At 41.3% G+C, this 26,687-nt stretch overlaps 2 protein-coding genes across 3 annotated transcripts in view; one reads left to right on the forward strand and one right to left on the reverse strand.

Annotated features, from left to right (window-relative positions):
- The window catches only part of mfsd6b (major facilitator superfamily domain containing 6b), a 65,596-nt gene extending 54,201 nt beyond the window's left edge, over window positions 1-11,395 (forward strand). For both annotated transcript variants that reach the window (XM_067987738.1, XM_067987739.1), the window contains exons 5-7: window positions 3,164-3,262; window positions 4,543-4,823; window positions 9,608-11,395. In XM_067987738.1, the coding sequence (XP_067843839.1) occupies window positions 3,164-3,262; window positions 4,543-4,823; window positions 9,608-9,901 (674 nt within the window). In that variant the 3' untranslated portion in view covers window positions 9,902-11,395. The remainder of the gene's footprint in view (window positions 1-3,163; window positions 3,263-4,542; window positions 4,824-9,607) is intronic.
- A 550-nt stretch (window positions 11,396-11,945) lies between these two features.
- The window catches only part of LOC137323798 (nuclear envelope integral membrane protein 1a-like), a 35,735-nt gene continuing 20,993 nt past the window's right edge, over window positions 11,946-26,687 (reverse strand). The window contains exons 6-9 of the mRNA XM_067987741.1: window positions 26,210-26,312; window positions 25,822-26,047; window positions 16,667-16,837; window positions 11,946-15,092 (exon numbers count right to left, since the gene is read on the reverse strand). Of these exons, the coding sequence (XP_067843842.1) occupies window positions 14,897-15,092; window positions 16,667-16,837; window positions 25,822-26,047; window positions 26,210-26,312 (696 nt within the window). The 3' untranslated portion in view covers window positions 11,946-14,896. The remainder of the gene's footprint in view (window positions 15,093-16,666; window positions 16,838-25,821; window positions 26,048-26,209; window positions 26,313-26,687) is intronic.

Below are 26,687 nucleotides of genomic sequence, written 5' to 3' on the forward strand. Positions count from 1 at the left end.
CTGGTGTCAGCCACGGTAGTTTTTGGGGTGTTGTGATCAGCCCCAGTGTCCACCGGGCTGGGAGTTATGGTATCATAAAATTATACAACAAAAATGGAGGCCACTCAGCCTATCGTGCCTGTGCCGACTCTTTAAAAGAGCTATCCAGTCAGTCCCACTCTCCTGCTCTTGCCCTGTAGTCCAGCAAATCTTTCCCTATCAATTCCCTTTTGAAAGTTCAGGCAGTACATTCCAGATCATTATCCAACAATTCCTGCAGGAACATAATAGTATGTTAACATCAAGTGAGGATGACATCATCCTCAGTTGTGACAGCCTTAGATTGTCTAGTAGCATACTGATGACACTGTCCAAATTTACACGTGAGAAATGGCCACTCAGGAATGGTACCAGAAGATCACTGAAACCATACATGGCTGAAGTCACTACATTGATGAAAGAAGCATGGGCAAAAAAATATCAGAGCTGAACAACATAACTACTTGTATTTATAGCCTTACATATTGGTATCCTTTACTGTTCTTATTAAAACTGCCAAAGCGAGTTCAATTTATGCTGTTCCATTTCCATTGCAATGCACAGTATAGCAGCTTTCAAAGTGAAGCAAAGAAAGTGATTTATCCTGAAGAAGCTCTGCCCCATTTTACACTTCTGTAGACACAAAATAATCAAAACTGTGCTGGATCGTTGGATAAACGGCAATGCCTAAAGCAGTGTTTTTAAACGATTCTGTGGAGCTTGATCTGTTGAAGCTAGACTGAATTTGGACATTGTTCTTTTCGAAACATGCTGTTTTCCTACACGGTGTGTGAGTGACCTACTTTTACATTAGGCGTGTATCTGTAAACTGGCACAGAGCCAGAGTTTGGGGGTAGGGGGTGCAGGGGGGCTGTGGGGGGGTGGTGAGGTTTCGTATCAGATTGCCACACACGCCAACCTACAATGCTTGGAAAAGCTGACAAGCAGCATCAAAAAAGTCGACACCGCCCCCAAAAATGCTGACAACTCAAAAAAAAATCGTACAAATAAAAACAACCCTGAATAATGGTCTACGACCAAGTCTGAGGTGATTGGATAAGTTCATTCCCTTTCATTATATTGGATTTCAAGATTTTTATTAGTGTTTTGGGATCACATTCCACAATTCACTTTGTTTTTCTATGAAAATTAAAACTCAAGGCATGTTATGAATTCAGCTGAAACTACACCCAATGTCAACAGCTGTGTTATAGGGGAAACTAAATCCCTAAAAGTGCAATCTTTGCAGTGGTAGATTAAAAAATAATTCAAGGGGGAAGTATGGTCTGATGGTGCAAAATTTAATTCCTAGGAGCGTGTGGGGTATGCTCTTGGGGAAATTTTAAATTTTTTTCACACTTTTTAGTGCATTTCCAGCATTTTGAAATCTTTTGTGATTTCAGCAGATATTTATAATAAAGCCTGTAAATTGCTCCGAGTGGCGAACGAACGCGCTCGCCATTCCATAGATTTATACTCACGCACAAGCTTTTGTGTGGCAACGTCCTTGAATGATGAGCTGAAAACATTCCAGCGTTAACTCCTGGGAACCTTGGACCCGTGGGAGAGGCGAAAGGATCTACCTCTCCCCTGAACTGAAGCAAGCCATGCTGTGAGAAACAGGAAGTGCAGTTCATAGGCAACCCAAGCAAATTAAAAACCCAAATAAAATGACATAGAGAAAGTGAAATAAAGAGAGTGTAAGATTAAAAGGCTCAGATTTTAGCTATGAGGAAAGATTGGATAGGCTGGGGTTGTTTTCATTGGAACCGGGGAGGCTGAGGAGTGATTTAATTGAGGTGTATAAAATTATGAGGGGCCTAGAAAGAGTGGATAGGAAGGACCTAGTTTCCTTAGCAGAGGGGTCAATAACAAGGGGGCATAGATTTAAAGTAATTGGTAGAAGGATTAGAGGGGAGTTGAGGAGAAATGTTTTCACCCAGAGGGTGGCAGGGGTCTGGAACTCACTGCCTGAAAGGGGGGTAGAGGCAGAAACCCTCATCACATTCAAAAAGTACTTGGATATGCACTTGAAGTACCGTAACCTACAAGGCTACTGATCAACAGCTAGAAAGTGGGATTAGGCCGGATAGCGCTTTTTCAGCCACGATGGGCCAAATGGCCTCCTTCTGTGCTGTAAATTTCTATGATTCTATGATTCTTCTATGATTCTATAAAAGAGACAAAAAGAAAAAGTTTTTAAAAATTTGAATTTTTTAAAAACATTTTTTAAATGTCCAAAAACTATTAAAATCATGAGTAATGAGCCTCCACATTTTTAAAAGTTAATTTGTAGTTGTTTGGCAGTCATTAAGACTTACTACGCTGCTAAAAGTTAGTTGAGACTTAATGCTTTTTAGTGACTTTCAAGTTCTGAACTTCTGCCCTTATAACTGGAGGTGAAAATCTAAGATAGAGCCTGACTCAGGACAAGAAATTATTTTTTTAAAAATGCAAATGCCTACATGTAGCAACCGGCCTTGAATAAAGTGGGAAGTGTGATCAATACTTTCTTCGATTTATCTCAAAACTCGAAAGTAAGAAGGAGATGTCACTGACAGCTCGTTGATCATGACGAGATGGCAATTGTTTTGTCTCCGATTCCCCATTTATGAGGTTCCCAATCTCAGTTCTGCCACAGGGAGATGCCAATCAGAGTTCAGGCAATTCCTTGCAGGGAGGAGAATATTGGAGGCAAAATACTGTGGGCAACTCTCTGCAGCACCTACAGGACGGCATCAATAGAGGCTGGGTGCCAGGTTTGTCTGCCTCTTCTTATCAGGCAAATGATGGCTGACCTTGAGAGTGGGAGATAAATAAATAATCAGAGGGGAATGGGTGGGTTAGAACACCTAGGACCAGTGTTTGTTCCAGCCCAGCTGATGCGGATATTTGTTGTATTCTGTTTTGCAAGTGATGGGTACTATAGTGAATAATAGCAGGTGGTAAGCTTCCATGCTAAAATGACTATTGAACTTACGTGGTGTTATACTGTGTGATTTGAATTTCAGCAATACCAGGTTTTATTTCACCGTCTGTTGTGATACCCTTCACTGCAGTTATCTGCTGTAGATGTTAAATTGCTAGTGATTAATGAGTGAACTGGGCATGACTGTAGAGTAAAATTGTGCGATTTGGATTCCAGGAGCTCCACAAACATTCCGTGGGATTGGAATGGCCTCGCTAGTGATTCTCCTACTTTTTGCCTTGATCCAATGGCTGGCAGTGCCTGATGAAGATGAAGGTATTTATTAATATCACTTTATTGTCAGTAGAAACAGAACCAGAGTCAGTTAGTTTTGCAAACACTGAGACATTTCAATATTGCCTATTCCATTATTGTATCGTTTTCTTAGCATTCTTCAAGGAATTGTGCTAATCCTGACTAACTTTTCATTGAAACACTATTGCATAATATATGTTTAAAACTTGTTTTACCTTTAGCTCCTTTACACCATGTACCCTTCCCCAGTCCAACTGAAAAGTGGGTGGCCTTCTTCCAGGCCTCTGCTAATGGCTCCCTGCAAGCAGCTGCTAGGAGATGGTTTTATTTCCCTCTCCCTTCCCGATCCATTACCCTCTGGAGGTATGCAAGTAAAAACAAGGACCTGCAAATTCCTGGGCCCCCAACTTCTGGCATATGTGGGGCGGAGTGGAAACCCCGCCCACCCTGGCCTAAAGTTGGAGATCCCATTCCAAATTCCAGGGACGGGGTTATTTGCATAGTTGGGGCAGGCCACCAGCTCCTGTAAGGGTGTTTCAGTGGCACTTGCCCTAGCATCAGCTGAACAACTCTTGTTAGGCAGAATGGAGTCCTCCAGAGGCCTAAATATATTTACAATGTTAAGTACTAATGTTGCAGGGAGGTATTGGAGTAAACTATTAAGATGAACAGTTAGCAGATGACACTTGCAGTGGTGTAACTGTGGTTAACCTCCTGCTGAAGCACACACGGTCTGCAGACTGCAAACCTACTAATAGAATGTTTTTATACACTTCACCAGATGGGTTTGTACTTGGCTTTAAAAAACATACACTTAACCAGAGTATTTGTCAACCTGAATGTATAAGGAGACAGTTTTTTTGAACAAAGAGTTCAATGTTTGTACTCAATGCAAGTCTCCTCCCACTCTAATTACCTCTTTCCACTCTGTCCCCGTATTGCTCATGTATGCATCAAATCTCTCCTTAAATGCATCAATAGTATCTGCTTCAACCACACCATGTGGCAGCGAGTTCCACATTCTCACCATTCTCTGTGTAAAGCAATTCCTCCTAAATTCTTTATTTGATCTGTTAGTGGCTATCTTATATTCATCTTATATTAAAAGAGTATTGTATTAAATGTAATTATTTTACTTCACAGTTGATGTACTCCTGTACGAAGTTGCTCATAAGTGAAAAATGATGGATTTCTCCTCCATCTTATTGTATTCAATAAATAGACATAGTATTATATATTCTATTTTATAAAATGGGAATATTTGTGGAGCCATTTTATTTTGTCTCTTTTTGACCATTTAGAAAAGAAAATGCTGGCAGAACGGATTCCAGTTCCATCAAGTCCTGTTCCCATAGCAACTATTGATCTTGTACAACATCACTCAGATAGTATGATGCCCCACCTTGAAACTAAACTTCCTCTGAAAAAGACCAAGCATCAGGAGGAGCAGGAAGATGCTACCAAGCCAGCCTGGGCTATCAGTTCATCACCTTGGGTTACTATTGCATTCACCCTTTATCAAATTATGGAGATGGTGAAGTTAGCGAAGACAAATGCATCTATTGAGCACCAAGTGCTACAGGTTAATTGACACTTTTATATTACAAAATCTCACTCTGTTCATATATATGGCTATACGTAGGTCTTCTGATTTTCTAGTTTATATTTTGCTGAATTTGAGTCAAAACATTGAATGAAATTAGCTGCAAGAAAATGTGCTCTATCAAAAATAAAACAATGGGCTTCATTTTAGCACCCGCTATCGGGTTTGTTCCTGGCAGGGGGGCTCCGAAAATCGGGGAATCCCGGAGCGGGACCAGAGCCCGGCTCCAACCCGCCCACTTCCGGGTTCCCCACTAACGCGCAGCGTGCGCGCGCAGCCTCCGCATGTGGGAATCCCGCAGGCAATTAAAGCCACTTAACAGTATTTGCTGAGGTATTTCAGGTCATTAACTGACCTGATTAAATGAATATGTGAGGAGGGGTGGGATTTTACAAACAACTGGGACTGTTTCCCATACTGGGGGAAACACTCCCAGATCAAATGGACGTGTTGCAGCTGTCAGCCTGTTGCAGCTGCAAAGGTCCATTTGACAGGTGAGGGGGGAGACCCTCACTCATTGCAGGAGGCCACTCTGTCACTTAGGACAAAGTTTGGCCTCCACCACCCTCCTCCTGACAAGAAAATTCACCAACTTGCATACTTACCCCGGGGTCCAGAGACATGTACCTACCTTGCGGACCCCCTCAGATGTACATCTTCCAGATGGGGGCCGCCGTAACTGCAGCCATGACCTCCTCGGAGGGCGAACAGCATCACCAGCCTCGCCAGCCACGCCATCCACCTCTGACACGTGGAGCTCCACAACAGAGTGCTGTGACACATCCACCTGCACAGCAGGAGGGAGGGCAACCGCAGAGAGAGATGCGTCGCAGAGGGCACTACCCTCGCCACAGGGTCCACAGACCGAGGCTCAGCTTCCTGGACCTCTCCGAGCAGCAGTGCACACGGAGGCTCAGAGTCACTCGACTTGTAGTCGTGGACATCTGCAGCCTCCTTCATGCCGAGCTGCTCCCGGTTGGCCCGAGCACCATCTTCTTAACCTGTCGCTGTCAAAGTCACCAATGCCCTCAACAACTTCTCCGCATCCTTCCAGGGTGCCACCGGGGACATTGCCGACGTCTGCACAAAAGAGCCCTGCAAATACACCTACACCCACTCTGCAGTGACACAATGGGTGTCATCAGTTGTGGGTCTTCATTGTGATCCTCAGGAAAGGGCATTATTGCACAAACCAGACAAGATTCGCAAAGACGTGGCAGTAGTGGTGCCAATATAATATGTAATGTGAGTTGGTGAGACATTCAATATAAGTAAAAACCATGACGAACCCTCAAACACCCTTGTGCATCCCCTTCATGCTCACGACACGTTTGCCTTACGCTGCCTACTGCACATATGTGATGCATGCCCTGTGGCTGCAGCACAGGTAGTGGCAGGTTGAGTGAGGCTGACTGTGAAAGAGATGCACGAGAGGGTGAGTATGAGATAGAGCCATGAGATTGTATGAGGATTGGGTTGAGTGGTAGTGGCGGGATGAATACTGGTGAGGTGAGTAAGTGCAGGTAAGATGAGGATGAGCTTTGAGTGGGTATGAGGGGTGATGTGACAGAGTAGTGTTGGCAGTGCAGAAGGAGGTGTGGGGTGGGGGCGGTGATATGGCAGATGGAGTGTAGGGGAATGAGTAAATGTACTCACTTTGGCTGACCTACTTAGGTCATTGGAGTGCCTCCTGCACTGTATGCAGGTGGGCGATATATTGGTGGTGCAGGTGACCTCCTCTGCCACCTCGAGCCAGGCCTTCCCAGTGGCAGAGGCAGGCCGCTTCCTCCCGCCCGCCGGGGGGAAGATCTCTGTCCTCCCCCTCCTCCTCACCCCATCAAATGATACCTGGAGTGAGGCATCATTAAACTGGGAGCAGCCTTCCCCCTGGGCTGCTCCATGCTGTAATTTTGCCTATGTCCTGCAGCATCTGTCAGTGGAGGACTGCCCCTTTAAATAGAGCTCCTCCAGCTGACAGACCTTACTGCGCATGCGCAGCCCGCCCGCCGCGCAGATCAGCAGTGGGGAACCCGGAAGACCAGGTAAGTGGATCCAATTAGACTGCGATCGCGCGGGGGGCAGACTGATTTCACTGGGCGCGTTACCCACGCACCCAATAGCCCCCCCGCCGCGAACCCGCAGCCCTGGTAACATCGAGCCCAATGTCTTTAATTAGTAAACTTTGAATTTAGTCAGCAAAATAAGCTGCACACTCAGCAAAATGCAGAGCATGATGATTGGTATTATTAAGAAAATTATATGTCAATTTGTCCCGATTTCCAATATTCTTACACCATTGATACGGAAAGAAAATAAACCGCTGCTTGCCTCAATTATTCTTCACTTAGGACAGGAGCTGAATGATGATGTGACTCATTTTGCTTCCACCCCTCCCCACAGCAAAGTCTCCACTAGGAGCACCAACAGGAATCACTTCTCAAAATAGTTGGGATTGGATTTAACTTTGCAGCAGAAACATTAACATCTTGACCTAGGCTTCCCACCTCCCCCTGCCGAATATTGATGGGTCTGGGCTGGGTGGAGGTGGAAAGCAACCTGGCAACACACTCCCCCACATCCCTATCTCTCTGCTTTCTTCCAGCAGTTGGTTTTGTCAGGGGAAATTGCGCCCACCCATGTGTCGGCGGGTTTATGGTAAATACATGCAAATTAGGTCCTGGTGCAAGCAGTCAGAAGTCAGTTGATGGTGTGCCAGGGCACTGTTTGAAGATGGGCTGTACAAGCACTCTCAAAGCCATGAGTGGAATTAAAAGCTCTTAGGCAAAATCTGTATATTTTTAAACCAGGCAGCTGGTTATATACCTGTCTTTCCCACTATGGCAGGCCCCGAGGCCTCCAGCAGTGAGGCTCTGTCCCTAGACAGCTGCAACTCCCTGACAGAAACCAGGAATCCGCCTCCTGCATGTGTGACCCCTGGGATGGTAATATGTCCCACTAGCAACGAGAGGGAGGTGGAAAGCCTAAACCCTGAGTTCTCACATCTAACGTAGAATTAGCATCTGAGGTCCGCTCAGTGACTGGATTTGATGCCCAAAGAATTTTTCAGAATTGTGGGAATGCAGCTTTAAATTTCACTAACACCTGTTTCACTGCATAATCTTACATGTTGCAGATGTAAATATATTGGGCTGATAAAAAGGACAAGCTAAGGAATAAGCATGAGGGGAAAATGCAGTAAATACTGTGATATACATATAAACCATTTTAATGACACGTGTTGTAGGTGGACAAAATGTGTGTTATGGGGAATTTAAAAAAAAATTAAATATAACAAGTACAGATGGAGTTTTACAACTTGTGCCAATGTAAAATCTCACCCTTTTTTGCAGATGTAACTGGGGAGTGTCTTTAAAACTCCCTAAACTGAATTCCTTGATAAACTTGCATGGGGGTAGTCATAACACCAAATGTTAGTTATTTCATCATTTAATTACAGGGCCAACAGAAATATTTTCTCCATGAATCACTACAAAGCCAAAAATTATAACAATACACACTCAACCACCATGTGGAAAAATAACCCTCATGCCACATTCAGTTCCATAGTAGAGGTCATAGCTCTGGCAGTACTGCCATAAAGCCCCTAAATCCAGTAGACTGGTAGCCATAGTGGGAGACTTTCCAGGATGGAGATATTCAAGTGTAATGATACAAATTTCATATTACACGGGGATGTGATAAATTTTATCAGACAAATTAAGGATATTCCATTCGCAACCCCTCAGATAATGAAGCAGTCCGTGCCCGCATGCAGCAAGACCTGGACAACATCCAGGATTGGGCTGATAAGTGGCAAGTAACATTCGTGCCAGACAAGTGCCAAGCAATGACCATCTCCAACAAGAGAGAGTCTAACCACTTCCCCTTGACATTCAACGGCATTACCATCGCCGAATCCCCCACCATCAACATCCTGGGGGGGAGGGGTCACCATTGACCAGAAACTTAACAGGACCAGCCACATAAATACTATGGCTACAAGAGCAGGTCAGAGGCTGGGTATTCTGCGGCGAGTGACTCACCTCCTGACTCCCCAAAGCCTTTCCACCATCTACAAGGCACAAGTCAGGAGTGTGATGGAATACTCTCCACTTGCCTGGATGAGTGCAGCTCCAACAACACTCAAGAAGCTCGACATCATCCAGGACAAAGCAGCCCGCTTGATTGGCACCCCATCCACCACCCTAAACATTCACTCCCTTCACCATCGGCGCACTGTGGCTGCAGTGTGTACCATCCACAGGATGCACTGCAGCAACTCGCCAAGGCTTCTTCGACAGCACCTCCTAAACCCGGGACCTCTACCACCTAGAAGGACAAGGGCAGCAAGTACATGGGAACACCACCACCTGCACGTTCCCCTCCAAGTCACACACCATCCCGACTTGGAAATATATCGCCGTTCCTCCATTGTCGCTGGGTCAAAATCCTGGAACTCCCTTCCTAACAGGACTGTGGGAGAACCTTCACCACACGAACTGCAGTGGTTCAAGAAGTCAGCTCACTACCACCTTCTCAAGGGCAATTAGGGATGGGCAATAAATGCTGGCCTTACCAGCAACGCCCACATCCCATGAACGAATTTTAAAAAAATCAACCACTAGTTATGCCAACATTTTAAAAAAATACATTAACTGAATTGTATTAACTCTGGAAAAAATCCTTAGTAAATCCTCTTCCATTTATCTGGCTTTAGAAATGGTTAACTGTGCTTCAAATGTGTGCTTTTCTGTTTATCGTAGGAGGCAAACAATTGCCCAGTGTCTCCCGATGCTTGGCCAGTTGAGGTCCCTCTACAGCTTGAACCATCATCCACTTTCACTGAGCAAACAAAGGCAGAAGTCCCCATCACTAACTCTGATCTGGAGGAGCAGGTCAGCACAAACTCCACACAAGCCACTGAGAATGGATTCAACCAGTCAGACTTGCCTCGGAACTTTATGTCCCTGCCAGGAAATGGAAATCTGAATGTCAATCCAGAAGTACCTCACCAAACCAGCACTGCTCAACCAAGTCAGAAAGACATTTCTTCATGATCAAATTTAAGCATTGCAAAGCACTTGAAGTGTTGAAAAAAATGTATTAATAGTTTTCCATGATGGACTTTAAAAAAAAAATAAGCACAGGAAAGTTATTGAAGGATATCGTAGTTCCACAACATGCCCATATCATCAATCAGACACTATTAACTAATAGTGTACATTTCAGAAATTACAAGGTTTTACAGCGATTTATCGTGTATTTAGAGCATCAATAACATGATTTAAGTGCCTGTTCATATATGAACGGACATATCCTAACAAATGTCTGTCCATCCAAAACACTCACAATTTACATCAATTCTTAAAACCATACATTGAAAGCGTTAAAAAGTAGCTAAATGAATGAATCCTGTAGGAAGTTAGCATTGTACTTTCAATGCACCAAAATAGTCCAACCAGGAAACAAGTCACATGACTGAAGTGCGAGCAATTTTGTTATAGTACAGTCAGCTCAGAATCAGAATTTAAAACATCTGGAGCCCAGAACAATTACTTGTTATATTGGATTTAGAACATCAGGCATAATAACCAAAGATGTCTGTTGTGGTTGGTGTGTTTGTCAAAATTAGCCTGGAGCATCTTTTGAGGAAGCCATCTTCTTTCAACGAGGTGTTGTAGGTAGGATACATGTTTTAACATGAATGATGAGGGTAAGCATTAAAGAAGAAAGTTCACCTTTAGGTTAGTGATGGTTTGATGTTCAACAAGTAGCCAATATTTACAGATATTTCATTTAAAATATGTAATTTAATGCTTCTAAATTTCTTCTGGCCAATTTTAGATGCAGTTCCCAATTTCCTGTGTTTAAATAATGTGAGGCAAATTTCCTCTGACCTGCAGTGAATAGCTTGGTATTGGGATTTTCACAGGCAATTAAAGAATTCACAATGCATTTTAGTAGAGATATTTGTATTTTTGAAGGTTTTCAGAAGGGTACGTGAAAGACAGCATATTTTGGCTTTTATTTAAATATTTTTAGCAAGCTAGCTGAAACGGAACCATCAAAGCTAAGCTACTTCTCTCACCCCTATAACACGAACACGAGCGTAATTCACAAATTAAACTGTACATCAGATCCACTTAGCTTTGGGGAAGGGAAAAAGGAAAAAAAGTTATCTAGTTACAAACTACACAGGTGATTCATTAGCACACACCCATGGATACTATGCTTCCAAATTTGAATATCATCTTTGCTTAGAAGTTAGCTAAAATGAAATTCAAATTTTAATGTCACCAGATGTCTTGATGTATTCCTTTACTTTAAAAACTTTCAGCAATATTTTGTGTATTGCTGAAGGAAGTCAGGCTATATTTTTGTTCAAAGTGCAAAAACATAACTGTGGAGTATTTAACACTCTTGAATCATTTAAAAAGCTATTTAAAGAGTTACATTGCTAATCAACCTGACAAAATAGAACACAGAATTTGAATTGCAAATGTTCAATTGAAGTTTTCTATTTTGAAATAAATGAGGCACCTGAAAATGGACTATATAGTTAATCCTCGTTTTTTAAATGAATGATTAGAGACCTATTAAAGGAGCAACATGTCAGAGGCCATACAGCTTGGGGGCGGGGAAAAGAGGAGGAGAGGGAATTGGATTACAAGGGAACCCAGGCCGCTTTCACTCATTTCTTGGTAGCCGGCAGTGTAAATACGGCTCTCACAAGGATTAATGGCAGTTGTGGGAAGCCTAAAGGATGATTTTTTTAAAAAAAAGAAACAAGATTTATTTTTAAACTTAACAGTTTTACCCTGGTCCTCAAAGCACAACAGATTGTACCCCTGACTGTGTCAGTCACCTTGCAGAAATGAGGATTGACCCATTTTTGTTCAGATGTAGGGTGCTTCATTTCTGTTGTCTGTACAATAGTTAGTGCCTTCAATGTATTACAAATACCCTGTATGTACAAAATATATTGATTTTGTAGTGAGCTCTTGGGTGTTGAAATTTTTAGGTTGTTTCAGAAGATGTAAACTATGTTACTGAATTGTACAGAAATTGTGTTAGTGCTGAAATAATTGATTACATGTTAAACTGATGACAATTTTATTAATAAAACATTATACAAAAATGGATTTGATTTCACTTTACAAAGCACATTCAAATGAACTTAGTTTTTTTAACTAAAATTACAAAAGGCTTGTTGTACACAAGGCATTTGAAAAAAAATTGTTCTGAAGCACAATTATAACATCAAAACCCAATCCAAACACCTTATTATGTCAGGATGAAACCAATCTAAAACAGTGAACAGTTACACCAAGACAAGCAGGGAGAAGATGGGGCCTTAACTCTTAAAATCAAATGGATTAAGATTGCATTGATAAATTATATTTTAAAAATCCTTGAATTGATAATGCTGCATTGTCTCCAGTCCATTGAAATTGGATAGGTAATGCTGTAATGGTAATACCCATTTTTAGTCCCTCCACAGGAGGGAGCTGTTACCTCTTTAAAAAAAATTACAAGAATGCCTGTTGTTCACTGCAGAGATGGTGCTGTAACTCCTCTTAGCCAGTTATAAGAAACACAGCTAAAAAGTCTACCATTTCATCTAACTACTATGAACAGTGTTATGGGAAACTCACTAGAACATTAAATTATATTTTGGTTAAGAGGAATTATTTCATACATGGAAAACAGTTGATATTAACAGAGCAAGTTTTATCAAAAATCTTTTAAACATAAATGTCATTTTCCAATCATTACTGCACATTCCTGAAAGTCAGGTACTTATGAGGTGTGTAGCACAATTAGGAATAAATTATTTTCACAAGTGATGTCAGTAATGCTTTCAGTTCAGCTAATATCACCTGGTTCGCTAACTTTAGTCTTAGTTTGAAATGGGAGAAAAAAGTACTCCCACATTTGTAATAAATATGCTATTTGAGTGAAATCCAGATTTGAACTTCACTTGAGAAAATCTAGGGGAAGGAGGAAGACAGTGGACTGAAATCTAAACTAAAAATGTGTTTGAGGGAACCCAACAATGAGGAAAATCTTAGTTTTTAAAGAGTACAAATTCTACTCATGAAATGAATGATGGGGTTTCAAATCTGAATATTTATGCAACAACATATATTCAGGAGTGCAATCTTGGGCTTTATTTCACAAGATGAAAAATGTGAGGTGAAAACAGGTGGACTTCCCAGAAAGGAAAAAAATAGGCAAATTCTCAGCAGGGTAACTACAATAAACTGATTGTAATTTGAACTTCACATTAGATTTTAAGTTGATATTTTGAGCAGTATTTGCTCAATAAAGTTCCAGGTGAGATTCCATTTCTTTTTTGTGCATATATCTTGATTTTTCATTTAATGAAAAATACGAGCTTAACTTTTTGTTAGTTTCACCAAATATTTGGCACAACAGAAAAGGGCTTTTAGGTCTGTTCTCCCTTTCCCACCCCCCCCAAAAATCAAATGATGCTTCAATCTACACGATCACAAAGTGAGTTTGTACCCACAATTCCCCACTGCAGGCTTCTAGTCAACACAATGCCAGGTGCTTATCCACAAGGAGGAATAAAAAGTTGGAAGGCAAGTTACCCTTTGCCTATACTCTGACTTAGAGCTTTGAAACTACTTTAAAAAAATATAATCCTGCTTTAATTTTCAGAGTTAATCAGGTAGAATTTGTTATTTGGATCTTATGAACACCTGTAAAGTTCTCTTTTTCAGTCCAATTTTATTCAGAGCATAGTGTGCGATAACAAGTCCCATCCCAGATTGTTTTTCCCATAAATCTTCAAATAAAAACATACGATAATTTTACCTGAGTCGGATATAGAATAAAAACAAGATTAACACATTACTGTTCAATTGAAATCAGTCTCATTAAAATGTGCAAACTGAGTCAGTTACTCAATTACATGATCATCTTCATACTGCATGATTAAATATCACAATCTCACATTTTTCTAATCTCCTCTGCTTTCACAATTAAAAAAAATGTCTATTCTGGTCAAGGAAACAATATTTATATTGCAATGCTGTGCGTTCCTTAAATTAGCCAAACATCATAATTAACCTAACCTTCAGCTTTCACCTTATTACCATATCATTTACTTTCTGTACTTGTCGTGTGGGACTGCTTGATACATGAACTGAGGACAGGATGGTTTGAACTGCTGATTATAACCAACCCATTAATTCAGCCCTGTAATTAACTGGCTGGGTGTTGATAGCAATAAGAACAGATGCCTAGTTTTTCTCAATTCCTCATCTTCCATGCTCAAAAACAGAGGTTCTCACTATAGGGAAGCACACCATCTACTCTCCTAGGCAGTGTAACTGGAAGACCACAATCTCACTCTTAAATCTGCAGCCATCTGTTTGAGGTTGTCTTCTGTGCACTTGTGGTGTAGAAGTTGGCCTGCCATCAAGTTTTCATTGTCTCACCTTCAATCAAAAGTCTTGGAGATAATTAATCTAACTTGGTTACATCGAGTAATGTATTGGAACAATGTTTAGTCGAAGACTACTTAAGCTGTCCTGAATTGGATTCTCCAAGATATCAGAATTCACTTACACCCTTTTAGCAACCACCTGAAGAATAACCTATTGCTCTTTCAATTGGGCTGGAGAGAGATCTGGATCTTCAATTTCTGTAGCTGCTTTGATTTTGATAGTTCAGTGTGACCTGTGGATCTGTAATCTATTTCATAAGGAACGTAACAAAAATTACAGGCACTTGTGCATACAAAAATTTGTAAACCTGGAAGAGGGCTGGAACTTTTGTTCTCCAAATTACTGACCAGCCACTCTAACAAAAAAGTAACTACTCACTAGGATTATACTCATTTAGTGCAAACTTTTTTTTTAAGTACAAACTCAATTAGTTCTTCTAGACATTCATTGAACAGCACCATTCACTGGTTTCTTGGCCTTTTTTGTGCATCCATGTACGAGAGACAATATTCGAGACATTTCTAGACCTGGTGCTTGTTGCATTAGTCTTTCCTATTCACAATGAGTGAAGCAAGATCAATTCACAATCTCATCAACTTCATGTTCTTCATCTGCAGCCATCACAACCCCATTCTCCAAGGCTAAACTATTATTCTCCTCTGTGACAAAGAGTTGTTCTTCCAAAAAAGAGCCTCCAATTCCATACTGTTGCTCATAGTTCTGCATTTCCTCATGTGTAAGATGAGAATCCCCTAGGATGAAGTCCGCAACTCTGCAAATTAGAATGAGAAAATGAACAGAAATGTGCTTTGGCCCAGTAGATCAAACAGCGGAATGTTAATTCTTGAACCAGAAGACTGTGAATTTGAACTCAGCTTTCATTCTTTGGTGAAACAACAGAATTGCAATTGCTGTGGTGAATTCTGTGGCACAACCTGGCCTCACTCTACTAGCTGATTGTATGGGATGTGGGGGGGGGGGGGGAGCATGAAAATATATAAACAAAAAACAAAAATGGCATGCAATATTTTGCAAGGTTTATTTGTAGTCATTTTTTAGTATGAGTTTTGCAGCAGAAGTAGTCCATGTAACAATAGTTTTGCTTTTTACAAAATTATTTATCCCAGAAAAATCTGTACCATCCACACACTAATTACACAATATGCCAGATAATTATCTTCAAGTTTCAAATGAATGGATCTTTATTAGAATAGTACTGAGATTTATTTTCAAATTCACAATGTGCAGTGGATCTAATGCCACTATCCAATGGCAAGGAATAGTAAATATCTCTATCTTTCTATGTCGATGTTTCTATCTGCCTGTTCTGGATATGCAAATATTGTCCTAATTACTGCAGAGTTTAAAAAAATTGAAGGGAAAGGGTTACTGGACCAGAAGTACTGGGTACAGAAAACTACTTACTCAGCTTTAAAATCTTTGTTTCAGATACTGTAGTAAAAGAAAGAACCTGCATTTATTATGACAAATTTGCCTTTTGTCCTCAGAACATCCCAAAGTGCTTCGCAAATAAACAATTAATGTTGAAGTGTAGCCACTGTTTTGTAGGTAAATGTGGCAGTCAAAGTGTGCACAGTAAGATCCCACACACAGCCACTACATGAATGACCTGTTAGTCTTATTTTTCCTTGGTGTTGGTTGAGGGATGAATGTTGGCCAGTATACTAGGAGAACTCAATGCTTCACTCTGACAACATGCCATGGGATCTTTCACATCCACTTGAACAGGCAGACAGGACCTCAGTTTAACATCTCATCCAAAAAACTTCAGACAACACAACATTCCCTCCCTCAGCAACTAGAAAAATATGATTTTTCCTTTTAATACCACTTTATTTTTGCTGTCGCTTATTTACTCCCCTCCATCTGCTTGGAGGAGCATTAACTCCTTGATTAGTTCATTTCCCTGGTACCAAGCACTCTTCAGTACCTCAACCATGTGTCTTCATACATGAGCCTCAACAATGAAAGTTGACAAACTATTGAGGCACATAGGGCATCATAGCTGAGCCCAATCCTGTCTTCAATAGATGCACATATAGAAACAGACAAACTTCCTGATATCCCCCTCCCCAACAAAGGAGTACTGAGGCCAACAGTAACATGCCTGCAGATCAGTTAAGCAGTACAGAGCACAGATCAAAGATCAAACTTGAGGTCTATTAGTCTGTATAGGTTAGCTAATCACTGGATAAAATCAGCAGGGAACTCTCTTTACAATCTTAACCTCAACTTGTGTATGCAAATGCCTATCTGACCATATATAAAAATGGGTAACTGAGGAGATTGAGCACTTTGTACAGGGGCAGTGATGATACCACCCACCTTCTGGGAGACCTGATTTTTGATACTATTTCCCATGCAGGGAAATCCTGACTCTTGCAGTATCTGCGCAGCTCCTCAAGGGCCTTTTTAGTCTCTATTTCAGCTTGTTCCCTGTACTCATCTTCAGTGATGAAATGAATCCGTGGCTTTTTAATGAATTGTTTAACTTTCCTGCAATAAAAAAACATTTTTTTAAAAAAAGTGATAAGCAAAACCTTTCTGCTTCAAGTAAACATTGATGGTAATGTACAGGAGGAACATGTGTTTTGTAATGATTGAATTTCTATAAACCGATTTAGTGTCTCAGTGATTTCTTCCAATGAACTACCTTCTTATCCCCATACAATCCTGTTTTGAATATTCTCTGATATACTGGAGCTGCAGCCTTCTCTACTGTTCGGACACCAGTAATAACATGCGAATCTGGTGCTGGGTAGTTTGCCGATAGGTCAGTAAGCTGTACTTCCTTCTCCCACTTTTCCCAATAGAATTTTTGCCCAGGTTGCTGGCTAAGAACTCATACAAATAGGTTAGAGTTTTCAGCTTTAGGATTCAAATCTAGTGGCACAGAGCTTCTAATCTAGCTTCACTGCCAAGCAATTCAAGTGTTTTTAGTGAACAAGCATAGATGTGTAATGATATTGCACTGCTGTCACACTTTCTTTTTAGCTACAAGGAATGCAGGTGATTTTTGTAAAGGCAACTTCATTTTGGAGCAGAAGTTCCAAAAGTTTTAATTTCTTTTTAAAATGGGAAATTTAGCTGTGATATCAAAATATTTGACTGAGATGTTGAATCAGCTAAATATTCCATTTATATGTACAAGTGACGTTTTGACAGAATCTGTAGTACAACTTTTACTGTTTACTCGAACCTTGTATTCTTTTCCAGACTTGCACTATTCATTAGTTCTGCCAATTTGTATCTGGGGACACAAATAGATTCCTGCAGCACCAGGTGTTACTGAAACCTGTAATCTCAGCCTGCAGTTCCTCACCACTCCCAGTCTAATGAAGATCAGCTATTTTACCTCTCACCACAGCAAGGTTTTCTTTCCCCTGTATGTCTGGATTGATTTTGGTTGCTGGAAAAATAAGATACCAGAAACTTCTGCTCCAAGATCTTCCAGGGTCATGCTTGCCGACATCGAGACTATCTACAAGCTCACTCTCACTGAATCCAGAAGGATAGAAGTCCAATTGATATTTTCAGATTTCACTAGTAGTGGGGATATACAAGGATCTTTGAGTCCGAGAGAAAGTTCTGTGTATCATGACCACTTCTGCATTTGTCAAGGTTGTGCAGAATTAGCAAACATTTTTACACCAGATGTAAAGAAGACAGAGCTGTGAAGCTTCAGACAGAAGTACTAAGCATATACACAGCAGCACAGAGGGTTACTGGCAATACTGCTAACTTCCTTACTGGTCATCAAGGCCATCACTCAAATCTACCTGACAGCAGGGATGTTTCATTACTTCTTGGCCTGGCTTCTGGGTGAAATGCTTTTCAATGGTGGAATGTTGCACATTAAGGCAGGAAACCTTGACAGTTTCAATTTCCCTCCATTACAAGTTTGCTTTCTGATCATGGAATAACATTATGGTGGTAACAGAAAAGAATGCTGCCCAGACAGCTTCGCCCTCCAGGTTGCAGGAGGATACAGGAAACAAGTGATAATAAGTGCTTGGTCACAGGTAGAAAAAAAAACTGATTTTTTTTTTGGGGGGGGGGGGGGGTGGAGAAGAGGAGAGAAGAAATGAAACAATAAAATCACCAGCATATTTACAACTGGGTATCAGCAAAATGTCAATTTTATTCACATTATGCAGATTTGTTTTAGATTTGTGCTTTGTTTTGAAAGCATCAAATCTTGTGATTTCAATTAAAGTGGCAAGTTTCAGGCGCAGTACAAATGAGTTAAAGTGCAATTGTTTTTAACCAAAATATCCTCTATAATGAGGTTATTCTAGCGTATTAACTTTTTTTTCCCCTGTTTTAATTGGGGGAGGGACAAAAATCCTTTAAAACAAAATGGGTTGCGACAAAGCATCACCAATTAAAGGCCAACGGAGGTGACCCAAGATACCCCATGGACCATTTAAAGAACACACATTTAATGTAATCAGCTGGAGACTGCACCAATTAATGACTTTCTTAGAGCAGCAGAACAATGGGAGGAGACAGATCAAGTTGGGGGTGGGGTGTTCAAGACAGCAGTAAAGTCAAATAATAAAGATAAATAAAGTGAATCTGGTTCATTCTAAACTGCATACAATGTGCCTGGCTACAGCAACTGTTATAACCAATTTCTACTGCATCTAACTCATAGGCACACTACTACATTCCTCCAATATGCTGATCTTTGACCTGAATATCACATTTTAAATCTGTCTGTGACATGAGTTCCAACATTAAAAGCTCTCACAGGATGCCCCAGAGCTGTTTACTTGCCATAAAACACTGTATATATTAAATATGCTTTGTGGGTAATCCTTTTTTCCTTTCAGTCTTGACTGCCCCACAGCACCATCTACAGGAAAACCTTATCTATACTTCCTCAACCTTCACTTGAATTTTTCACTCTAAACCGTGCGCTTGTACTGGAAGTCCCATGAAATCCATTTTACTGCTTGAAGCAATCAAAATAATTTGGACAGTGCAATTTGTCTCATTGAGCGATGCAGACCACGACATCATAGGTTTAATTGATTGTGCCAAGTTAGCTGATCTCAGCTGGGCACCTTGAATGGGGAATGAGGAAGACCTACAAAAAGGGAAGGAAAAAAAAATACAAAACATAAAATTCAATTTGCCCCTCTGCCTCACCCTCAATCATTCAACCCACCCTCAGTTAGGCAAGACAAAACACAAACATCCATTCATTCCTATAATAAGAAAAACTACAATTAAAAATATTAGGCAATTTCAATCTCTAGTCTCTACTGAGCAAGCTGATCTCTGTCAGGAGCAGTGGTAGAATCACTACATTTAGCCTCAGTGACATTAAGTCAGGAATAGTTGATGCCCCAACACAGATTCCTGTGGGCAGATGCCCTAACTATAATCTTCCAAAGTTCACTCGATTCAGGAACCGTTCCTTTAGATTGGAAAGTTGCATATGTCACTCTGCTATTTAAGAAAGGTGAGAGAGGGAAACCAGGGAATTATAGACCAGTTAGCCTCACATCTGTTGTCGGGAAATTACTAGAGGTCTATAATTAAGGATAGGGTGACAGAACACAGTGAAAATTTTCAGCTGATCATAGAGAGCCAGCATGGATTTGTAAAGGGTAGGTCACGCCTGACTAACCTGATTGAATTTTTTGAAGAGGTGACTAAAGTAGTGGACAGGGGAATGCTATGGATGTTGTTTACATGGACTTACAGATGGCATTCGATAAAGTCCCTCATAAGAGACTGTTACTTAAAGTTGATGCTCATGGAATTGAGGGCAAATTATTGACCTGGTTAGGAAATTGGCTGAGCGGTAGGAGACAGAGAGTAGGGATAATTGACAGGTACTCAAATTGGCAGGATATGTCTAGTAGTATCCCACAGGGATCTGTGTTGGGTCTTCAGCTATTCACTGTATTTATTGACGACTTAGATGATGGGATAGAGAGCCACATATCCAAGTTTGCCGATGGCACAAAGATAGGCAGCATTGTAAGCAGTGTAGATGGAAGCATAAAATTACAGAGAGATATAAATAGATTAAGTGAATGGGCAAAACTGGCAAATGGATTTCAATGTAGGCAAATGTGAGGTCATCCACTATGAACCTAAAAAGGATAGATCAGAGTACTTCCTGAATAGTGAAAAAGCTCAAAGCTGTGGCGGTCCAAAGAGACTTAAGGGTCCATGTACATAGATCATTAAAATTTCATGCACAGGTACAGAAAATAATCAAAAAAGCTAATGGAATGCTGGCCTTTATATCTGGAGGACTACAGGGGGCAGATTATGCTACAGCTATACAAAAGCCCTGGTTAGACCACATCTGGAGTACCGTGTTTAGTTCTGGGACCGCACCTTAGGAAGGATATATTGGCCTTGGAGGGAGTGCAGCGTAGATTTACTAGAATAATACTGGGCTCCAAGGGTTAAATTACGAGGAGAGATTACACAAACTAGGGTTGTATTCCCTGGAATTTAGAAGATTAAGGGGTGATTTGATCAAAGCTTTCAAGATATTAAGGGGAACTGATAGGGTAGATAGAGAGAAACTATTTCCACTGGTTGGGGAGTCGAGGACTAGGGGACATAGCCTAAAAATTAGAGTCAGAACTTTCAGGAGTGAAGTTAGGAAACACTTCTACATGCAAAGGGTGGTAGAAGTTTGGAACGCTCTTCTGCAAACGGCAGTTGATGCTAGCTCAATTGTTAATTTTAAATCTGAGATTGATAGATTTTTGTTAACCAAAGGTATTAAGGGATATGGGACTAAGGCAGGTATATGGAGTTAGGTCACAGATCATCCCTGATCTCACTGAACAGTGGAACAGGCTCAAAGGGCTAAATGGCCTACTCCTGTTCCTATTTTTCCTATGTTTCTTGGAAGGAGAAAAAAAAAGCCAAGTTTTCCACTCTGCTTAATATCCAGAGACCTGCTGGATGTGCAAGTGTCTAGACATTAAGCGACAGCAGGATTGATCTTGACTATGATACTCCCATTGTAGAATAGCCTACCAGCACCCACAGACAAGACTCTCCCATGAATAATGGATGCTTGGATAAGATAATGGAGGGTGACTGGCACTGAGGAAAGAAAATTGTTGGAAAAATTAAAGTCAGGACTCTTTTTTTTAAATGAAAAAAGAAACAAGATAGACAAACTGAGCTCGAGAACGAAAGCAGAGAAAGATTCCAAATAGTCGATCGTATTGCTTTCCCAAACTCAGTTTAATGGCTCAGTATAGAGAGCAGTTTCGATCTCTGGCCTATCATTTTTAATCACAGTTTCTCCATTATTTAATATTTGTTTCACAATTCATTCAATGTTATTCTATTTTTGATAACTTTTGGAGGTCAGTACAACACTTAACCTTCCTGTCTTCCAATTAATTTTTCCCAGCCAGGACATTTTTTTCTTCCTTCAGATATGGCTCTGCGTCTTCAGGAATCCCATCGTTGCAAAAAATAAATATTCTCCTTCCTATTTTTTTTTTGTTTGTTATTGCGATGTGGGAGATGCTGGCAAGGCCATATTTATTACACCATCCCTACTTGCCCTGAGTAGGTGATAGTGGGCCCTTTCCTTGAACCACTGCAGTTCTCGTACTGATGGTTCCGTTTTACAACTGAGTAGGCCACAAGTGGACATTAAATGTAAACCATATATTGTGGCAATGGAGTAACATGTAGGCCAGACTGGGTAGGGATGGCGGGTTCCCTTCCCTGAAGGACATTAGTAAACCAGTTGTGCTTTTATGACAATCCTGCAGCTTTGATGATCAATTTTCCTGGTGCTAGCTCATAAAATTACCAGATTTAGTGAATTCAATTACACAGCTTGCCTCTGTATTAAATATGGCTGTTCCCTCTTGCTTTCAGTCTTACAGTGAAACTCAGGGAATGCTCCTGGGATGGAGAGATATCACTGCACTCTGAAACCATTCTATTTATAGGGAGTGGACTGGTTTAAAGGCGGCTGGGATGGGCACATTTCTCAGTGACATTACTCTATTTTTTCAGTGAGACCAACAAGGGAAAGCAACAATAAAGGTACAGGTCACTTGGAAATTTAGTTAGAATCACTTCATTAAATTAGTTCATCATGGGTAGAGGGGCAGAAGAGAGATAACTCAGAACTGCATTTAAGTGCAGATGGAGATTCAACCAAATGAGAGAGGGTAGAGGGCCTCAATCATGTATTGAGGGTATAGGAATCAGACAGAAATGTAAGCATAGGAGAATGAGAAGCATGGAGTAGTCGAGATAAGAACACAAGGGGGGATAATTCTAACCCCACAGGATGGCCGGGGCAGGAGGCAGGTGGGTTAAAAACTTTAAAAATGGGAAACTGGACCCTAACGCGCCCACTTTCGGTTTTAATGGAGGCGGGCCCATCATTAAAATATTTTAAAGAGGCGGTGTGCCCAAGATTTTATCTCTGTTCCAAATTTAACACTGGTCGGCTGGGTTTACCAGGCCTCGGGAAACCTGGCAGCCGAAGAGAGGCGACAACGGCTGGATGGAACAGGTAAGTGCCTTTTCAGCATTGCTTGTGGGCCACACCCCAATGGCCCACCAAGCAAACCAGTTAACCTCCCTGGCGTGCAGATATAAAGGTCATTAGAGGTGCAGGCAAGTAGATAAGGCCATATAAAAAGACAATGAAATCCTTAGGGCCCGATATTAGGTAAAATCGGTGGGTTCCCCACGCAATCATAAGCAAATTGAAGCCACTTACCTTGGCTTCCGTGTTTCGCGCTGGAAAGCGGCACAGCAGGAGGACTGCGCAGCTGCATGATAGGCTGTCAGCTGGAGGAGCACTATTTAAAGGGGCAGTCCTCCACTGACTGATGCTGCAGAAAGGAGCCAAAATTACAGTACGGAGCAGCCCAGGGAGAATGCTGCTCCCAGGTTTAATGATGCTTAACTCCAAGTCCTACTGGATGGGGTGCAGGGTGGGGTGGGGGGGGGGGGGGGGGGGGAGGAGAAAAAAAGACAGAGATTTTCTCCCCGGTGGATGGGAGGAAGCGGCCTGCCTCTGCTACCAAGAAGGCCTGGCTCGAGGTAACAGAGGAGGTCACCTGCACCACCAACATATCGCGCACCTGCATACAGTGCAGGAGGCGCTCCAATCACCTAAGTAGGTCAGCCAAAGTGAGTACTCTTACTCATTTCCCCTCCCCTCCGTCTGCCACCCCACATCTCCTTCTGCACTGCCAACACTACTCTGTCACATCACTCCTCACACCCACTCAAAGCTCATCCTCATCTTACCTGCCACTACCTGCGCTGCAGCCACAGGGCATGCATCACGTATGTGTAGTAGGAAGCATAAGGCAAACGTGTCATGAGCATGAAGGGGATGCACAAGGGTGTTTGAGGGTTTGTCATGGTTTTTACTCACATTTAATTTCTGATCAACTCACATTACATATTATATTGTCACCACTACTGCCACGTCTTGGGCATTCTTGACTGGTTTGTGCAATAATGCCCTTTCATGAGAGTCTCCATGAACACCCTTGATGCCACCCATTGGGTCACCCTACAATGGGTGTATGTGTAGTTGCACGACTACTTTGTGCAGGTGCCTGTTGCGCAGCACTGTGTTGTGTAGCTCCACGAGGCAGAGGTGGATGGCATGCCTGGCGAGGCTGGTGATGTTGGTCGTCCTCCAATGGAGTGATGAATGCAGCAATAGAACCCCCCATCCCCCACCCCTCACATCCTGACGGTGAGAGTGTGAGGGGGTCCACAAAGTAGGTAAATGTGTTTGGACAGCAGAGTTTAGGGTATGATATAATAATTTAGAGTGTGGAGATAACAGTGTGGCAGGCAAAACTTTGTCTAAGGTGACAGAGTGCCCTGCTGCAATGAATGAGGGTTTACCCCGCACCTGTTAAATAGACTTTTGCAGCTGCCACTGGCTGCTGGCTGCAACACGTCTGCTTAAATAGGGAGCGTTTCCCCCAGCATGGGAAACACGCTCTGGATAGTCCAAAATCCGAATCCTCCTAAAATCTCCAACTAATGAGGTCTGTAAACGACCTCAAGTACCCAGATAATGATCTCGAGTGGGATCCCGCTGGCTTTGATTGCCAGTGGGAGTCCCGCATGTGGGGGCTGCACGTGCACCGATTCGCGTCATTGGGGAACCCGGAAGTGGGCGGGTTGGAGCCGGGCTCCGGACCAGCTCAGGAAGCCCCAATTTTAGGAGACCCCTGCAATGAATGCACCCACTCGGCCATCCGAAAATTGACCCCTTAGTTTCAGTAAAGATTCACTAGGATGTTAATCGGGGATGACAGGTTACAGCAATGAAGAGATTCTTGAAAAGTTAGGACTTTATTCACTAGAGAAGGTTAGTGGTGGCCCGATAGAGCTCTTCATTATTATGAAAAGTTATAATAATGAAAATAGTGACAGGTTGTTTCCACTGGTCAGTGAGACAGTAACAAGATGACACAAATTTAAGATAACCAAAAAAGAATTGAAGGGAAGGTTAGAAAATAAACGCTTTACACAAAGGATGATTAGAAGATGGAATTCTCAGCCACAAACTGTTGTTGAAGCAGAGGCCACAAATTCTTTTAAAAAGGGAATTAGACTGTTTCTTGAAAATGAGGAATATTAAAGGGCAGCGAGATTAGATTAGGTGCCTCATGTACATACCGGTGTGGACTTGTTGGTCCAAATGGCCTGTTTTTATGCTTTAACATTTTATGATTTTGAGTTGGTTTTCAAATGGTGTTTAATAAAAAAAAGTTACAACAGGAAATCAATGTTTTGGAAACAGCAGCTAGTGCAAAAAAGCTCATGCAAGAAAAATTCAAAGCCTCTTTGCCACACTTTTGAAAAAAAACTGACCGGCAGTAATTAGCAGAATTTATCACCAATACAGATTAGATCATTTCAGCTGATTAAAAATTAAAACTTAGTGCACTCATATGGGGCATAAACCTACATACCTATCTATACATTTTGTGTAAGTTTGCAGAGATATATGAATACAGAATACTGCAGCAAAAGTAATTGATGTTGACCCTTAGTGAGGATAGCATCAGGCTTGGTCAAATTGCATGCCAGCACTCACTGACCAGACTCAAGCAAGAATAATGGCCACTTGGACAAGATACTGGAGGGGAACTTCCATCTGCGCAACCATTTCCGTGTGAGGGTGTCAATGACTTCAGGAGAGGGAGGGAAGGAAGTAAATTGTAGGGGGGGGGGGGGGGGAAATTGAGATTTTCTTTTAAGTGGATCATATGAAAGCACCACTTATTTTGCAACCAAAAACAATAACATTAACACAATAAAATAAATTTCTTCTAACATTTTATACCATACTTGTGTTTGAAGTATAATACTCAGTAGAAACCTGTTGACTTTTCTACCTGCAGAACTAATTTATTTGTACCATTTCACTTGTGCAATAAAGGCAAGCCATTGAATACATAGTCATTAAAATAAATACTAACCTGTAAATGTAGCAGAACAGATTAACTGGGTGGTGAAGGTTGCTTGCACAGAACAGAATGACTATGACAGTATAAGCACACTGACTGAATGTAACACCACAGTATATCATCACTGACGCTACCAACTGTAGGGTCCATGTAAGCAGATGTATACTGCGTTCATCTGAAAATGGCCCATGCCTATAGCAAATAACATAACTAAGGCAACCAATCACAAAAAGGTAACCTGTTTAGAGGGGGGAAAAAAAAAATTAGAAGCTGAAAAACATCTCTCTCAAATGAGTTTTAGACTTCATATCTGATTCAAATACATGAGCAATATCACCATTAGTATAATAAGGGCAGAAATAGAAGATCTTTGAAAGTAAAAAATCATAGTTCTGCTTACCAAATAAGTATTTCCGATATTGGGATAGATTTAAAAGACTTAAATAAATCAGGAACAGTGAGGCTGACCAACTTCCAATCATTAGCAACAAGAATGTCCTTGTCTACAAAAGAGCAATATTATAAAATTACATTAATTGGAAAAGAATAGCTGATGTGTCGTTAAGTCCATTCCCATATCTCCCCCTCTCTCACATTCTTCTCTATCTCTATTCAACACAATACACAGCAGAAAACAAGTCAATTTCAAGTTTAGAAATAAGCAATGCGTGCATGTATCTTGTAGATTTCATGGCATATCATATTTACGGTTAATATTTTACTTTGTAGAAGTGTGAAAAATGAACTACTCAAAGGAATTTCTAACCAGTTTTCACAATATCGGAATGTTGTAGATTCAATAGGACAAGTCACTCTCATCCTGTATCACCATCCCTCAGATTCTCTCTCCTCCTTGCTGTCTTCAAGATATTCCTGAT

The sequence above is a fragment of the Heptranchias perlo genome, chromosome 7 (genome assembly GCF_035084215.1).
Source record: "Heptranchias perlo isolate sHepPer1 chromosome 7, sHepPer1.hap1, whole genome shotgun sequence".
In the NCBI taxonomy this organism is placed as follows: domain Eukaryota; kingdom Metazoa; phylum Chordata; class Chondrichthyes; order Hexanchiformes; family Hexanchidae; genus Heptranchias; species Heptranchias perlo.